The following is an 18,146-nucleotide window of genomic DNA, read 5'->3' as shown; positions in this document are numbered from 1 at the left end:
GGCATTATTAAGCAAGAAAAACCTGTCAAAAGGTTTTTAGTAACTTAAGTTTCAATATCCTAAAGATTTGAGAGCTTAATTTTTCATTTTAAAATTGTTATCACTGTACAGAGAGACTCAGAAGTACTTACCCTCTTTCCTGTTTACCTGTAAACTTTGGCTTTCTTTTACTTTTTAAAAGGGAAAAGTTTATATGAGGTTTATGTAGTAAAAAAGAGATTTTAAGAACGCTTGACCCCAAAGTACAGCATCTTGCTTAGTTTTTGGAAGTTTCTTGAATTCTCAATCTTTTATTAAGCTATTTTAAATGGATGTAAAATATTTATTTTAAGACAAGCCTAATAAGTCAACTCAGCATCTTTTCAAATGTGTGTGTGTAATCAGTAACTGGTTTTATATTGCTTACTGGACTAAAATTGTTCTCTTTCAGGAAGGAGTGAGTATCTGTTTCAAAAGTAGATGTAGGAATGCCTGAGCCTTTGGAAAGGAGGTTCGTATTGAGAGCTGAAAAAGTTGGCACGTTACCCTGATTTGCTTAATAAATGGAATTTTTCCTGGATGAGTCTCTAACTTCACCTTTGTTTTAATGTGATTAAGGTCTTGGAAAAAAAGTAGCTTTCATCAAAGTGCCAAGTAGCAGTACAAAGAAAGCTGAGAAAAGAACCAGTGTGTGCTCAGGTTGCTTTCTGAGTGCCATGAAGGAGCTTAATGAACTGTGTATTAATATCCATATAATGTGGAGGTATCTGAATTCTTAGACTATTAATGCTCCACAGGGAGACTGTAAGGACTGCTATATAATACTATAAATCAAGTTAATGTGTACCATGAACAGTGAGAGGTTACTATGTTGGAAGTAAGACTATAAAGTAGTGAAGTGTTTGATAAAGAACAGTGATATGCTATTTAATTTTTATTTACTGTGAGCATCGTTGCTATCTAGAAAACACTGCAGGTGTCATTTGATATCGGTCACTTGATGTCAAGCTGTGAAATTGTTACCTCTTAGATTTTGCTTGCACTTTTTTGAAATGTAATCTTACAGATTCATCTGTATAGTTCTTTCTTGGTCTTCCGTTAGGACTCTGTTCACGCAGACCGTTGCATGTGCGTTGATGGGATCTCCTGTGGAGGGTGGCACTCATGCTGCACAGAAATTTGGCAAAACTGTTGCCTATTGGAACAATAAACTGAGAGAGCAATGGGATGAAAGATGAGCGAGGAACAGCTTGACCAATAATGGTTTTGACCAAATGCACTTCAGGTTGACCTATACTGGAAATACTCATATTTCAGATATTTTTGTTTAGAATCACAGCTTAAATAAGCTCTTACTAAATAATCCGAGTAACCAAACATGCAGTTTTTGAAAGCTGTGAGATCCTTTGTTAAAAGTCTAATTCAGCTGGATTTAAGTCCTCAACAAGCTCATTCACACAGGAAGTTAATGAGATTTAGCTAATGTGCTTTAAATCAACGGAAGGTTTGAGTTCGGCATAACTTTCCTGTGCGTCTTTGTGTAGACATGCCCTAATAATGTTGGTCAGTTGTTAAGACATACTATCCTGGATGGAAGTCAAAATACCAACTACTTAAAAATTCATTAGTGCCTACAAAGAAGGAATATGTTTGGGCTTTGAAGACATACTTTGAAGCAAAGTGAGAAACTAACTCGGGACTGAAACTTCTTAAAGTGCACGTCAAGTCATGGTTTTTAAAAACTAAATGTTAGGAAGTTCGGGCATATTTAGCAGTACTTTGCTTCTACTGCAGGCAAAGGGAAATTGTGTCTTTTTAGGTAGTGTTGCATTAGGAATTTGAAGTATACTTTTTTTAAGTGTGGATGTAATTTGCTCTTGACTGGAGGGGGAAAATCATCTCTGTAGCATTTAAGGACACAGTAGCATTTCAGTGCAATTTCATTTCATGGCAAGGAACTCTGGGTGCAAGAAGCACCTGGTACAGTCAGATCATGAGTATTTTTTGGATCAAAGAGGCTCAGTTTCAAAATAGCCTGAGGAAGAGCTTTACTTAAGACTAAAGTGGGAAGATGGTTTTTACATGTAGCAACAGAAGATTAAGTGCATGTGCTTTGCAGCTTTTTTCGCATCTGTGAGATGGTCAAAATCCCCTGGAAGGTTGGCAAAACACCCTTCAGGCACACCTACCTATCTGGAACAGTTTGTGGGGTAGGGGACCTCATGGGTGCCGTATCCAAGTACCAATCTGGAGATGTAATACTCCTGGCCAGCACCGTTTGTGGTTGCGGGTCTGCAGATGGTACTTTGATTGCATCATGTTAAGTACTTCTTGGGCTTTTTTAGCCTCGCTAAATGAGATTCTTGTTGTTGAATTCTTTGAGGTGGGGAGGACCTTTTTGTTTTGTAGGAAAAAAACCAAGCAACTTTTTGGACAGTGTTAAGTAGTAAAGTTGCTGCTCTTCTGATCACTTGGAATTTGGTCATTAATAGTTTAAAACCCTTTGATAGCATATTGTTTCATATTTAACAATTTCTCAGAAACAAATTTCTCAGGCTTACTGTATTATGCTGTTAAATAGAAGATGTGAATAGCTATGGCAGATAGGCTGGAGAGTGAAATGGGGGAATCCTGTGCTCAGGTTCTTCTAGTATTAAAAAATAGCATAACTCAGGACCTGTAAAAGCGAGGACATGTATAAATACAAACCACAGCGCCTGTAGCTCCCATCTGATGCACAGAAGACAAGGGGTGTCTAATAACAGGAAGAGGAGTCTTTGTTTTTTGATACCTTGATGGCACAAAATCAGTACAGAAATTTTGTTTGATGGATGTAACTAGAGCCAGTAGTAGTCTGGAGAAAGCTGCTGTTCCGTAATTAACTGGGAATTGCCTTGCTTTTGTGTTGAACTGTGTGTCTGGCCAGGGATAGCTGTACCTTGTAAGTAAACTTGTCTAATTGGAGCCTCCACAATATTCCTTAATTGTCTGCGTTGCTGGTCTTGAAAGCACAGAAGCACTCCTGTTTCCCTAATCAGCTCGGTATAGTGTTCTGGTGAAGGAGTTTCTTTCAAAACTTCCCTGATCTATTGGCATCCATCCTGCTGCCTTCTGCAGCCATCTCCATCTCCCTGGATACTCTCGTGCCGATCCGAGCCGTGTGTTTGTCTGTCCCCCTTCTCCATGTCTCTTGGTGAACGTTGACTGGCAACCAAACTATAAGCAGCTCTGTCCTGCAGCATGTGGTTTCTCTTTAATGTCCCTAATGTCGTAGAGTAGTATTAGTTGCTTGGCCTAAATGCACTTTTTTTAAACTAAACAAAGTAAATGCTGTGCACCTTGAATTCTTCATAGCTGTCTGACACTGCAGGAGCCGAGAATTTACCTGTAGTCGCAGTCTGCAGCGTGCCCTTTCCAGAAACAGCTGTGCAGTGCTCACAGTATTGGGTACTGAGCGAGTCAAGTGGGTTGTAAAACTGGTTTTATCTTCTGCTCAGACTTGGCACATTTTAACGGTAAAATATCCTGATGTGCAGGGAGTGCAGGTCCCTTTCCACATCTCTGTCATGTGTCTGTTGCCAAAAATACAATCTCAGACGTAGAGGCTATCTTGATTTGTATTTAAACACATCATGTGCCTGAGTGTCAGAGATGCCTGACACTTGAGACTGCCGTTGGAGGTGGTGGAACCCCAGATGTGCTGCTGGAGTTCAGGTTATTCACCTCAGCTGTTTGGAATTTATTTAAAATGTAGGTGAAGCTAACCTTGGTTGATGTAAGGTTGGACAACTTCTGGCTGAGCGTCATCTCTGCTTGCAGGAGAAAGTTGTTGTTATCCACATGAGTCTGACAGCTAATTACAAATAATAAATTGAAGAATGTAATTAAGCTGTCACCTTAATTTGATTGTAATCTCCTTAGTGTATGCAGCAGACTGAGCTCTCTTGGCTCTTCAGCCGTCTGTAAAAGCCAGAAAGGTCGTGGGTTGGATCTGACATGGCTCCTTCCTTGGGGCGGTGCGACATGTGCTTACCAGGTGGCATACCCACATCAGCGCTCCTGGGAGCTTTTCCATCAGTACGCTCTAAAGAATGTGCTGTTTCACTGCCAGCTTGTTTTATAACCACGCCTTGTTGTGCTTCCTTTACAAATAGTTCCCTTGCACAGCAGTGTAGGGTTACCAAATGTAGGTCAGTTCCTGATTTTCCACGGTGTAGAGATGGCGAGGACCACAGGTACTGATGAACTACTTAATTTTGTTTGATACTTCTGCTGTGCTAAGGGTAGGAGGGAATACACTTACCTTTCAGACTGGATAGGATTCTCCTTTTAACTTTTTCACCAGCTGGTGGCCTAGACCTTCAGCAGAACTTGGTGTTTTGAGGGAAAGGAATACAGCAAACTGCAGCTATAATGTACCTGCTTTCCATTTCTCTCTGCAGACAGTTCTGCCACTTTATAGAGTGATAAAACATTTGTGACTGTCCAGCAGCTTTTGACTGTTGTTTTTAGGGGTCTTGGTACCAGTTCTAAAATGCTGCGGCCCCATTGTGCAAAGCACTAAATGAAGCTGCTTCACTTGTATTCAAATTTTGTGCCCATTGCTCGTGTTTATCTGCCCAGCTTTATGCTGAGTCAGCTGCCTCCTGTCCTCTCAAAGCAGCTGGACAAATCAATATGGAAAGTCTAAAGTATTTTGGATAACGTCTCTGTATGGTGGGCCTGGCTCAGTTGATAGAAATTTGAGATCCAGTTGTAATTTGGAAAGGCCCTTGTGGTTTTAGAAAGCTTTTGGGTTGAGTTTGGCAAATAAGGAAGTACACAGAGCTGCTTCCCTCTTAAAGCTTCTGGGAAGAAAAACCTGCCTTGTTCTTATGCTTTGGAAGAACAGTAATTTTGAGAGTTGAAAGTCATCGTGACAGTCATGGGGGAAGCAGAGGTTTGGACGAAGCTTCTTTCAGAGGGTTAACCTCCAGGTCTGCTTATTGCAAATGTGGGGCGATGAGCTTCATCGTATTGGCGGTATGTCCTGAACACAGCACTGCTTCCCAGTTCTGCTGCTGCCGGTGAACAGCACCTGACAAATTGTTGACTCTTATAATGGATGCTTAAAAAAACCAACCAACCTCAAGCAAACAGAAAGAGCCCCAACAACCTCTTGCCCCAAGCATGCTGCTGTCTGGAGGTCACATTGGTTTTGGTTTCCTCAGTCTTTGCTTTGCTAAGCTCAGAATTCAAATGTTAAAGGCCCTCAAGCATAGCACTGTAGAGATGAATGGCGTCACTGCAAATCGGATTTTTTTTATTTTTTTTTTTAATTTGTCTCTTGTAGTTGTTGCTGGGTATTCTCAAACTAATACAAAAAAGTAGGGAACATTTTTAGTGTGGTTCAGCCAAAACCTGTTATCAAGTGATGCTGCTTCTAAAGACAACAGTGCATGCAAGGGAGGAGGTATTTTACATATTGTATATATTACGATTGTCTGCTCCTTTAGTGGCATTTGTGGTCCATTTTTCCTTTCCGTGGTAGTAAGCTCTTTGTGTAGATCTGTATCTTCTGTCCTGCTCAATTTAACTCTTGAATCTAGTAAGAGGTGAGTTTTCAAATGATTTTTTTTCAACAGACTTGCATGCGGTTGGTTACCTTGTGAAATAGAAGCTTTTTGTGCAGCCTGTCTTGGTATGTGGGCAGATTTCTCTATAGGAAAACCTTTGTTGTCTGCTTCTGTGAATGTTTTTATTTGTGGCAGAGGTTCCAGAGTAATGACTTGCAGGAAGAAACTGCCGGAAGAAAAAGAAAAGTACGTTTAATGACCGTTTTTTCTTTCAGTGAACTTTGAAATGCATTTTAACTTGTTTAAACAAAACAAGAGCTGCCTCAGTAAAATAGAAAATGTGATGTTAGTAGTCATGAAAATGCAAAGTGTAAGAACTACCGCGTGGTGTCAAAGCAGACACTGCCATGGCATTGTGTCCTGTCTCGGTGGTACCAAATCTGAAAGATTTGTGTGTGGGAGGAAAGGCAAGCGTGTGGAAGATGCAGGGTGGCCTTTCCTTGGCTGGGAGGGTTTTAGTCTTGTGAACTTGCACCTGGACTATCCCCTGCAGTAGGCTCTTTGTCTAGATACTAATCTTATCTAAAGCATTATAAAACCATGTCAGCTTTTGGCCTTCCTGGGTTAATCATGTACAAGCACTGAAGATAAGTTGGTATAGAAAGGCATGAAAGTTAATCGGTATCCTGGTGGAAATTTCACTTCTAGCTTTTCCATTTGATCTAAGGCACAGATAATTTGTTGTACTGTGTGCACCTAGCTGATGCTGAATGAGTTTTATCTCTTCTTACATAACTTTTCAGCTTCTGATCAGTTAGATGTGTTACGGAGGACTATAAAATGTCAGAGTCGTCTTGTTTAGCTATGCTCAGTTGGTGGGTAAGAGGTCTGATAAAGGAGGATATATTTCAGATAAGCTGTTTCACTTTGACGCTTCTGATTGCAGAATAAAACTATTCTGCAAAACCTCTGATTATCATCTGTGCCGTTAAGTGTAAGTTTAATTGCTGAGTATAAGCAAGAAAAGTTTGGCAATTTGTCCACCTTGTTTTCTGTGGACCGCCCCCTGGCACACCTATGTGTAGTTTGTGTGCATGTATATGTGTGTACACAAACACTCCCTCTCACTAGGAAAAGTAGTAGAAGAGGCTATTTTTGCCTGTTAATTTGGAGTAGCTTGCTTGTCATCATTTGGGAGCCCTTATCCAAATATTGTTGTTCTAGCTATTGTGTTTCAGCTCTCAAGAATAAATAATAGGCACAGCTTATTTGCTTGCTGTCCTGATGTCATTCTCAAGAACAATTCCTGAGGAATGATCACATCTTCTTTGAGAAGATAGCAGTCTTACTGTTTTGCAACGCAAAGTGAAATAGGATTACATGGTCTTTTCATTTGCATCGGTGGAGATGCTAGTTAATGCTAATTAAGCAGCTTATCTTGCCAGAGTACCTTAAACCAGATCTCCTGAATGGCAGGTTTCCTGCTGGTGTAACTGGTACGCTGGTGTTTTATTGGCATGGCTGCGTTTAATTCTGCCCTTTCCCTTTTCCTTTCCAATCTGAGATGATAAAAGCCGCCAGACTAAACTACGCCTGTCTCCATCACTGATTTTCTTGGAGAATAAAATATGTCTGCATTGACAGAAAACGGCAGATTCATTTCTTTTTTTTATTCTTTTGTGCTTGCAAAAGTCCCCTGTGCCTTTGCAGTAAAAAGCAAACAAAACCCCTCAACCCCCCACCCCCCCCACCCCAGACACCCCCACTGGCCCCAAACCTTTAACCAGTATCCGTTACCCCCCCCTAAGCTGCATAGGCAGCTGTGAGACAAATATTCCTGTAGAGATTTGAGCAATCGCCAGTTATCTGTGCACAAACTCAGAAGCAGACAAACTAATTATAAAGTTGCTGTTCGTGTCTGGAGATTTGCACTTCTGAAGGGGAAGTCTGTGGTTATCGTCAAAATGGGAATGCCTTTTTTTTTTCTCCAGGCATAGGGCCGTGAGTGCTCCAACTAGCCTTCTCCTTCAGTCTGAAGTTCAAGTGAGAAATAATTAATTTTGCTATTTTAATATTTACTTTGAGAGAGGTCATAATTAAACCCTTATTTGAAGATTTTCCATTCCGTTTTGATTTAATTAAGGGTGCTTCAAGGGTGTCTCAGTGCCCACAGAGTATTTTTAAGGTACCTATATTTTCTCTCTTGAAAAGTTACATCTGCTTTGTAAGATTACTATCTCTCACCTCAAATAATCAGAATTTTCTAGCAAATGGGCAGTTAATAGCTACTAAGATGTTCTAAAATATTCGTATTTGGTAATTTTTCAAACAGTCCTAAATTGCCCCTAGCAGAAGGGTCTTTGTCAAGTTTCATTTTGATTGCAATTACATTCAAGCTGCTAGCATCTTCCTGAGCAGCATTTTAGACAGGATGCTTAAGAAGAATTCCAAACTGTAGTTTGGTTTTTCTTTGTTCTTTTTTAATATATATACATAACCGTGTTTTTTGAATGTCCATTAGCCGCGTGTGTGGCTGTAGTGATTAAGTTGACGATGTTATAAACTTGCTTTTGAAGTAACGCCAGCGTGCAGTGGGATTTGCTGCTTGAATGTGTGCCTGGCTTTGCAGAAAACTTCACTTGATATGACTTTGAAAAGGCCATTTTTCAGGTTCTGTCATGTACTTTCGTCTGTAGCTTAGCTTGTTTTATCTGCAGCTGTCTGCAGCTGCACCTCCTCTTCGAAGCTCTGTAACAACAGGTTGCAAAACTTGGTTTGCTGCAGAATTCTCTGTGCTGTCCTTTGGGAAGTTTGAGTTAAAATCTGTTCATCCATGCTTCGTAGTCTTGGAAATAGCAGAAGTGTCAATCACCATAGACTGGCAGGTCTAATTTAAGGAGTAAATGTGGAAAAACAGTACTGTAGTGACCCATCTGGGAAAACAAGAGAACCAGTAAGCATTTTCCTGTTCCTGTGCCAAAATAGTAGTGATATTAATTAAAATACACAATTTTATCCTGAACCAGTTGCTTCAGCATCATCAGGCAGATTACTTTGAATGTTCCTCATGCAGCTGGGATAATTTCAGGTAAGGGTGTTCAGCAGAAAAGGCTGTTTCCGTCTGTCTGAAATGGGCTTACTGAAAGACAGGTGTGCTTCTCAATCCATCTAATCTAAGCTTCCTGGATGCTTTTTATTTAAAAACAGGTCCTTTTAAAAGGAAGGATTTAGATATACAGAGGTGGACTTCTAAGTAGGTCTACAGTTCACGCTTTCTGAAGAAGCACAAGTATTGTTTGCAGTGGGTGTTCAATAGCATTGCTGCGTAGCTGGAGTACAGGCGTACTTTGTTCCTCAAAGGTTCTCTGGATGTGACTGTGGAATTGAAACAAACCCAAGGTTTTGATATATATTCTAATAATTGAAGATGACGAGAGAAGAATGAGAGAATAATCATGGTATTCCCATCCTGAAAGAATTTAAAATACCTTCAGCTTTATCTTTAAATGGTAGTCTCCTAATTATCAAATCAAAAGGAGAAGATAAGAATTGGTGAGTCACGAGCATGAAAGGGAACCAGGGCTGCAGGGCATGTGTGCTTGTACAAATATCTTAGGTAATCAAGAAAAAATTAATGTCTCTCTTCAATTCTAGGTGCCATTGATGCTAATGATACTTAAAAAAGCAACCCTAATGTCCCAGCTGGATTACTGAGCACTTCTGTGATTCCTGGAGGTGCGGCTGTTTAAATAAGAATTTGTCCGTAGTACTTGGCCTGTCATATCCCAGAATCATCTGCGTGGGTCCTGCATGCAAGTCCTTGACATCCTGGAAACGATGGGGATTGGTAAGAATACTACTTCAAAATCAGTGGAGGCAGGAGGCTCCGCAGAAGGCAAATATGAGGATGAATCTAAACATCCCACCTTTTTCACCCTGCCTGTAAGTAACACTTTCAGGTACTACATAGTGTGAATCAGTTAATAATGCTTTGTTGTAATCATGTTGTACAAACCCTTTATTTCCACAAGTAGTTAGTAAAACCTCTTTTGCCACTTGCTACTGTTTATATAGAAACATAGCCAATTATATTGTCTGTGGTTGTTTCATGCGCGTGCTCCGAAGCAGCGCTGTTCACAGGACATGCGATACCCCTGACACGATTAGAACAATTTCATGTTTATGATTAGAACAGTTAACTGTCCTCCTGCGGAATGCAGCAGCCCCTGGTATGCCTCAAGTCACTTGACTAAGAGGAGTAGGTGACAGCAAGAAAACCTTTGCTTGTCTTTTACTTGAGCAGATTTTCAGTTGTACCGTTCCTGTTGTACACGTCTGCCTCTTAATAACTCTTCCAGTCGGTCTGCTGCTGTCTCCTGCCACCCTCAGCTGATGCTGTCCAGGCTTTGAGGAGCTGTATGTGATGTCTTTCAAGTTTCTGTATATTCCTAGACATGCTGTTACAGCCATGATTGCTTGCCGTGCTTGTAATGTGTTCTGACAAAATGTCAAAGGCAGATGTCAAGTACCAAGGGAGAAAACTGGGTGACATGGGGTGTGATTGCAGGGAAAACGTTTATTTTAAGACCATGTGTTTCTTTCTTTTTATTTTAAGGTAGTCATAAACGGTGGAGCAACATCCAGCGGTGATCAGGATACAGAAGACACAGAGTTGATGGCCATCTATACTACAGAAAATGGCATAGCAGAAAAGGTATGTAGTGGTTTCCTTCTAGGTGAGAAACCATTCTCACTTTTTCAGTTCTATTATTTGTCAATGCTACTTTTACTTGGCTGAGAGATTTTCTTTAATCAGACATGCTGACTTGCAGATTCAGGTTGGCCTTGGGGGAGTTCTGTCCTCATGACTCTTCTGGTGACACATTTAGGTTGCAGAACATGGGCAATGACTCAGCAAATGTTAGAAGGCAGTTAATACACTTTGACCTGGCACCAAAATGCATAATATGCGTTTTTGTTTTTTTATTTCTTAATTTCCATTGCCCTCTTGCATGGTTTCCCTGATAAGGTCATTCTGTTCTGTTCTTCAGTTCTTAACTTGATCTGCATTTAGTCAAGTAAACTGGTGGTGTTGAGTACCTCCAAAAGTGAGATTGTTTCCACTTTCTTTCCCAATTTCTTCTGAGCTCCAACCTCTTAAACTTAATTTTTCTAGTTCTCTTTTCAAGTAGGGGGCTACTTATTATTGTGACAGCTTTATGAGTGAATTTCAGGTAATTCATAAAAATCCTGGAACATTCTTCCTTCAGATAACAATGATTGTATCCTGGCTATTCAGGGAAACCCAGCTGAGGCCTCAAAGGAGACCCATTTGGTTGGGATTTTCCCAGCTTTTTTCTCAATTCCATCATTCCCCAAGCCTGTTCCATAATATTCTTGCAAGCAGAGATGGTGATGTGAACATGAACTTTTGTTTAAAATAAGGAAGGGAGATTACAGTAAGTCTAAACAGTACCTTTTCCTGAAAAGTTTGTATGTAATTGGCAGTGTAGTTAAGGCTTATCTCTAGGGAGCCTCAACCTGACCAAATTTTTCAAATGTCCTGATGGAAACAAGACCAAAACTCCTTTGGTTCCAAGCAAGAGCGTCGTAATGCTCATTTCTTTGAGGTTGTAACTTGTGTTGGGGCAAGGATGATATCAAAGGGTATAGTTAAGGTTTTCTGACTCGGACATCAGAATTCACTTCTGAATTTCAGATTTATAATAGAGCTTAAACAGGTGATTCTGACAGGTCTTTAGTGTTAGATTACAAAAGAATGTTACGAATGCCACGATGTGCCTTCATGTACTCTGTCTCTTACAGGTAGTCTGCCTGCATGTCTCAAATACATCTCTACTACCATCTTGATCATGCTGATATTTTAATGGACAAATTTTGGCAGCTGTTGACATGCATATGTCTGTGATGGCTGACTTTTGGAGCACGCTCAGGCTAGCGTGGAGAGAGACAATCTGATAAAAACCTTGAGCAAACGGTGTTGGGATGAAATTGTGCAACTAAGATAAGCAATCTGTAGACATTAAAGCATGTCTTCGTGGCCTGATTTTACCAAACATGTATTTTTTGCCCTTCCACTTGAACCATGTGACCAGAACTGTAAATGGATGATAAATCTATCTTAAAGAGACCATGAGCTTTTAATCAACCAAATCTGGTTGAGTTAAAGTTTTGCTGTGGCTTAAAATGAATGAACGGTGAAAGAAGGGCTGTAGCGATTAACAGCCTCGCGTATTAAGGTAGTATTTGAGGCTAGTATTCCTGGTAATCTGGGCAAAACCTCCTGCTTTTCACTTAAAATAAGTGTGTGCGTGAAGCGTGTTTGGTCTTGGCTTTCCATTCCTCTTGAGAGATCCTTCACCAAAAAGGCAAATGAAAGGCCTTGAATAAAAAGCCTTTAACAAAGAGGACTGAAATGTACTTAATTGCTGGAGGATGCCCAGTGCTTTTACATTCTCTTCCAATATTTGTTAGCTGAAACAATAAACTATTAGCCCAGATGAGAAATAACTGTATTGCTGCATCCCTATAAAATAAACAATACCATGTTGCTTATTGCTTAATAGAATTAATTTGAACATATTGTTTGCTCTTTCAGGTATTTTTCTAAAGGCCTTGCTCCTCGCAGTTAATCTGTTTTCTTCTGGTCCTTCCCCCTAGTACTTGATAACAGAGCCTTTGTCTTGCACAGTTGGTGTTTGCTGCTTGGGATTTTGGGTTGGGTTTGGTTTTTGGTTTTCTATTTTGTTTTCCCCAAACACTTCTACTCCACTTTTATCTCCATCTTATTTCCCTCCCCCCTGTTTATACTTAATTCTGTACTTCTCTGCATTTTTGTAGTGTCCCACCTTTGGCCAATTAATAAAAAGAATTCATCTCTGATCAGTATCTCATTTGGAAAGGTGCAGTTCGTTCCCAGCAGTTCCCTACAGCACCCTATGACATACTTGGCAAGCATCAGCACAGAGTCAGTACGTTAAACCAGCAGGCACACGCTCGAGATACAAAAGGACCAGTGACTACCCAGTGACTTACCAGGAGAATAGCCAGACCTCACCCTGGTTCTCACATTCCTCATAGTTCAGTCTTGGTCGCTTTTATGTCAGTTCCCTTTAGCCATTATCTGCTATAAGTCTGATCAAGATGAAAGCTTCCTCTTCCAAAGCAGAGTAAGTCTGACTTTTGGAAGGGATTAAGGGTACCCTGGATTTTTTTTTTTTTTATCCTATAACTTTTCTGTGTAGGACAGACATTGCTATGACAATTGTGCCTTAAAGTTTGGAATTCTTTTGTTAGAAGACTTACAAACTTCACTTTCTAAAGGAAAGCTTAAATTGGTTAGCGGTTGTCGATCTGTGCCCAGAGAGAGCTTTCTACCTGCCATGGACGAGTCGACTTATTCCTAGGCCTGGTGCCTGCTGCTCTTCTGTGTTCTTTGCAGACAAATATAGGCGTAAATGTAATCACAAATGAAAAGGACTGATAAACTTGCTGCATATGCCATGGTCTTCGTGTTAGAAACAGGTTATCGTTTCTGATTGCTGCTGCCCAAGGAGGAAGGGGGATATATAGAATAGAATAGAAGGCCAGGTGGAAAAGTTGGGGAATGTACTTGATGCAACCTCATCAGTCCTAGGGCCAAACACTTCTTTTTTTTTTCCATAAGTGGAACAGTTAGGTACCTACTGGGTATTTATCTGGCAAAATTAGAAAAGCAGCCAAAAGATGGGTTTTCTAAAGGCAGCAGCCAAAACAGGCTCACCAATCTGCACAAATCGCTCACTGGATTTTTCGAGTTATCCTGTTATCCTGCTTGGAAACATCACCAACGTTGAAAATCCCATTCCTGTCCATCCTTGGAAGGAGTAATGCAGGTCGCTCGGTGCACAGTGGTAGGTGTTTTATCTCTTCGTGCTGGAGTCAGGTGGGGAACTATCCACAGTTTGTTCTCCTGATCTTGCTGCAAGCCAACATTGATGTAATTCATGGAGCAAACAGTTAATTTCTGCTGACGCCTCTCTCTTCCCACCTCATGAGCAGATGTCGTAACCATTCTTACTGTTCCTTCATGACCTCTGCCTCTCTGGAAGTATATGATGACCTCTTAGTCAAAATGCTGAACAAACAGGCAGTGTTACTGTGAGCAAAGTTCTCAGGTGGAGCATATATTGCAGTGAAATAGAGCAGAATCGAGGCAATCAAACACATATATATTTATATATATATATATATATTTGTGTGTGTGTGTTTGTATAGTCTCGGGGGGAAGGTTAACAAAACTGCTTTATAAGAACAGGAAGTATCTTGGGAGCTTCTCTGGGTGAATCTTTTCTTTGTTTTCCCAAGAAAGTTCTTAAAGAAGCCGCTAGTGATGATATGTGTCCTGCTGTTTGTCCATAACTGCGCTGGCTGTTGGGTCTTGCTCCTTCTGCCTGTCTTTGTGAGTCAGCCACTTTGTCCCCTTCCTTGGATCTACGCATAACTGCATTGACAAGAGGATGTACCCGATTTTTCCTAATTTCCAGTTGGAGACAAGATGTGTACAGCTTTACTGCTGCGCAGTGCTCTCCCCTCCAGTATGAGGTGAAGCTCTAAAACTCAAGTTCCTGAATTTTTTCATGAGTCATTTTTTTTTTTTAGAGAATCAGGTCAGGAGGGTGGTCTTTCATTTTTCAGTCAATGAAAAAATTACATTGGTGCTGCAAATTGGCAAGATGAGTTGTGCAGTCAACAATTTCCCTTATTTCTCTGCTTAGGATATGTATCGTAGTTAAACTAACCCTGGTGAACAGATTGCTGGGCGCTTAACGTGGTTGAAAAAAGTTTTCTGAAATGAGTGTTTCTAGATTTCGCTTTTCCACTGTAATACCCTCAATCTTTCCATAACAGTGTGGTCCTTTACACTCCCTGAATTTGAATTAACCCAGTGGCATTTTTTTTCCCAACAGATACCAGAGGTAAGAAGGAAATACCATGGGTCTGTTTGGCTTCCCTGACCTTGGAGATGATAAATAAAATGGAGATTATCTAAGCATAATCTGTGGGTGTGTAGTGATTTTTGAAGAAGTAAAGACCATTTGAGGCAAAGTCACGAGTCTGGCAAAGTTTCTGGTCCTTGTGTAAGGCTACTTCACATGAGTTTGTTATGTTCTAGCGTGGATTAGGTCAGAACAGTAGTTATATAAGGTATTTTTTTGGTTAGTTGAGCTGATAAGATCTAGTACTTCCTCTTGCTTTTGTTGTTGGTATTTGGGCTTTGGAGCATTGTATTTTTGTTCTCAGGAATTTCAAAACCAGAGTGTCTGAAAGGAATGGCTCCACTTAGTTGTAAAGAAGAAATGACTGAGCTGGGTCTTGTTTTAATAGAAAATCTACAGGGATTTTGATGTGTGTGTCTGTGTGGTTAGTCTGCTAGCTCTCTGTGAATTAGGGCACATGGTAGCCCAGTATGTGGTCTTGCTTAAATTCCTGTAGTTCTGGAGGAAGTCTGCTTGGCTGATACAGATTGGCCGCGGATGTATTCCGTTATGGTGATTAGCATTTTTCTTGACTGGTTGAACATGGAGTGGAAGCAAAATAATAAATCTTGTGGCTAAAAAAGGTTGACCAAGACTGAAATTGAGTAAGAATTAAGTAGGGAAGCAATTACCATGAGGAACTTTCTTGTGTGATTTTGGCCTCTTAGGCAAGGCTAGCCATTCTGCTTTGAAACTAGCCATTGTTGACTCTTCTACGTAGTTCCAATTCTTCCTTTTTTCTTTTTTTTTTTTTTAATAATTCTGTCATGATAATTTCATTTTATGGGCACCTTTTGGCTGTCAGGTTGGTTATAATAAATGAAGAATTGCTGTGTTAGTATAAATGAGCAGGGAATGGCTTATAGAAGTGAATGTGTTTGGTAAAATTTAGTAGCTACAGCTGGAGGTGAGCTCACTGTCAGAGGTAAAAGGCTTTAAAAATGTTTGAAAATGTAATGTATCACCACTGTGAGTATTACACCAACCTTGGAGTATCTGGATAGTTCAGATTCAGTTTATTCGTACATAACAGTAACCTACTGTTGTCCTTTGTGTCCTCCCCTGCTTTTTTACCCTTCCCACCTTTCTACCCTCCCTGTCAAAATAGAGCTCTTTGGCAGAGACACTGGACAGCAGTGGAAGTTTAGATGCGCAGAGAACTGACATGATTTACACTATCGAAGACGTTCCTCCTTGGTATCTCTGCATATTTTTGGGGTTACAGGTATGTTTCAAAACAGCCATAATTTCCTCTGTAACTTTTAAAGCTTTTTTTAGTATTTTCTGTGTAGTTTATAGCATTTGTGTACGTGATAATTTTATTTTTCCCATGCTCTCAAATGTTTGAATAAAGTGTTGAGGTAGTTTCATCTTAAGTTGATTGCACACTAAGATTACTGTCTTGATAATGATCTATATCGTTGTTCGCTGGCTTATGCATTTGTGACATTCACTTAAATATTTAGTCTTCTAAGCTACTGTTAGTAAGTAAGTGAGTAAATGTGAAGTGGTGAGCTTCAGAAAGTGACGTCTGGCACCTCTGGAACGAAAGATGGAGAGAGATAATGGTTTAGTCCTGAAATGTTGAATATTAGAGCTGCTACTGTAGCCATTTCAATTCTGCAAGCTCAGTAGCAGCATCCTGGACCTGTAGGCTCACTAGTAAGCAGGGCAGGTGAATTCTTTACTCCTTGGAGTGAGAGCGTGTGCTTCCTGCAATGAGGAGGACTGTAGCAGTGAGCTGAACCCTACTACCAGCTCAGCCACTCGTGTGAAGCAGAACAGCTCATTTCATCTCCTTTCTTTCTCAAATGGTAATAATATCTGTCCCACAGGAATGCTGAGAATTTGTTAATATCTGTAAAGTATGTTGAGATCTCCAAACAAATACATTCCAAAGCATCCTTTTTATTTCTGCCTTTCCTCAAGGACGACAGGCAGTTCTGTAGGGACTGTATTTTTTAACTTGCACTGTTGAATATGGTGATTCTTGTTTGTTTGCTTGCTTAATGTATTGGGATGAAAAAGAATTCACGAGTACCTAGTTTCTGGTACTTGAGAGCTTATTTGCATCCTAGTTTGTATGTGCTCAAAGTTCATTTGTAAGCTAATGGTTTTTCACATGGTTGAAAGTGAATGGAGTTATTTATCTGCTTTTCTGAGTCAGAAGTGGTTTTCAGCACAGTTACCTAGATACCTTCTCATCAAGAACAGTAGCCATGTGGCTATTTAAATAACGTAGTGTATTCTGCAGAAATAGCAATCGTTAGCAACAGGCTAGCTCAGCGTGGAAGGAAAATATTTAAAGAAATGCTTTGGACCAGGAAGCGATTCAAAAGCAAAAATATCCAATGCGAAAGAAAAGATAGTCATCAGTTTATTTGCTCATTAATATTGGCTGCAGTATTAACGGACTATTTTTCTTTTCACAGCACTACTTAACATGTTTCAGTGGAACTATAGCAGTGCCCTTTTTGCTGGCTGATGCCATGTGTGTGGGATTTGACCAGTGGGCTACCAGCCAGTTGATTGGGACCATTTTCTTCTGTGTGGGCATCACTACATTGTTACAAACAACTTTTGGGTGCAGGTGAGATTCGGGACTTGTTTCAAGTTCTTGAGATGGTGATAGGACTAGACATCAGTTGGGATTTCCAGGGTGCAGTTGGAGATCCAAGAGTTAGGTAGTCTATTTTCAAAGGATAAACATGAAACACAAGATAGCAGGTCAAACGCAGGATGGTTAGGGAAAGCTTTTGGAAAGCTGCTTCCAAAAAAAGGTGGATCCGAAATCAGAGAAGGCATTGGAAGGGTAAGAAAATACAGCGGGAGCAGGGAGAGGGAAGGAGGAGGAGGGAAATCTGAGGGCAGAGACTGTGTTAAGTGATTCTGGGGGAAAGAAAAAATCGATACGCCTTGGTAAAGAGGAACTAATTTTGATATTTTTATTAGCTTCTGGAATGATGCTGTATTCTTGCCAGTGTTTAGGTGGTTGCGATTAGTCCTACAGCAGATCGTGTGCTTGTTCCTGTAAAGGGTTTGCCAAATCAAAAAGTTAAGGAAAAATGACAGGGAAATTTCTTATTCTCTGAACTGAGTATCATTGTTACCTTCCAATACAAACAAATTATTTGATTTTAATTTGTTAGTTGCTTTGAGTCGCAGGTAACGATCCTTCCTTGAGTTGGGAAGAAACACGTAGTGTAGCCTTACAGGGATGCCTGTGCCTCTCCTTTGGTCTGCTCGCTTAGGAGGATGCAAGAGGCTAATTCAAGTGTTAGCAAATACTTGTAAAAAATCTGGTGTTGGTAAGACCAGGATGCTCTAAGTTTTATTAACATGGAGATAAATCCTTTCTAAAAGTGTGTGTTCTATACTAAATGCTGCAGAGAGATACTTGACATGTTTACTTAAACTTCTGTTGACTCTGCCTGTCAGAACTGGGAATAGCTAAAACCTGCGGAGTTATTTCTGCATCTTCTTGAATAAACCAACAGTGATAAGTAAAACCAGAAGAAAAATGTGTATTTTAAGAGTATGCCCTCATATGGTTACTTGAATGATTCATGGGTCA

General features: G+C 40.2%; 1 protein-coding gene across 4 annotated transcripts in view; it reads left to right on the top strand.

The window, feature by feature from the left end:
- The window catches only part of SLC23A2 (solute carrier family 23 member 2), a 61,997-nt gene that overhangs the window by 24,432 nt on the left and 19,419 nt on the right, over positions 1-18,146 (top strand). For 3 of the 4 annotated variants that reach the window (XM_027803844.2, XM_055696093.1, XM_055696092.1), the window contains 4 exons: positions 9,189-9,476; positions 10,150-10,248; positions 15,681-15,797; positions 17,005-17,162. In XM_027803844.2, the coding sequence (XP_027659645.1) occupies positions 9,345-9,476; positions 10,150-10,248; positions 15,681-15,797; positions 17,005-17,162 (506 nt within the window). In that variant the 5' untranslated portion in view covers positions 9,189-9,344. Of the gene's footprint in view, positions 1-430; positions 491-9,188; positions 9,477-10,149; positions 10,249-15,680; positions 15,798-17,004; positions 17,163-18,146 lie in introns of all 4 variants that reach the window. The other variant, XM_055696094.1, reaches the window with a different exon arrangement.

Source organism: Falco cherrug, chromosome 18 (genome assembly GCF_023634085.1).
Source record: "Falco cherrug isolate bFalChe1 chromosome 18, bFalChe1.pri, whole genome shotgun sequence".
Lineage (NCBI taxonomy): Eukaryota > Metazoa > Chordata > Aves > Falconiformes > Falconidae > Falco > Falco cherrug.
Note: the sequence above shows the minus strand (reverse complement) of the source record. Positions and strands in the feature narration are given on the sequence as shown.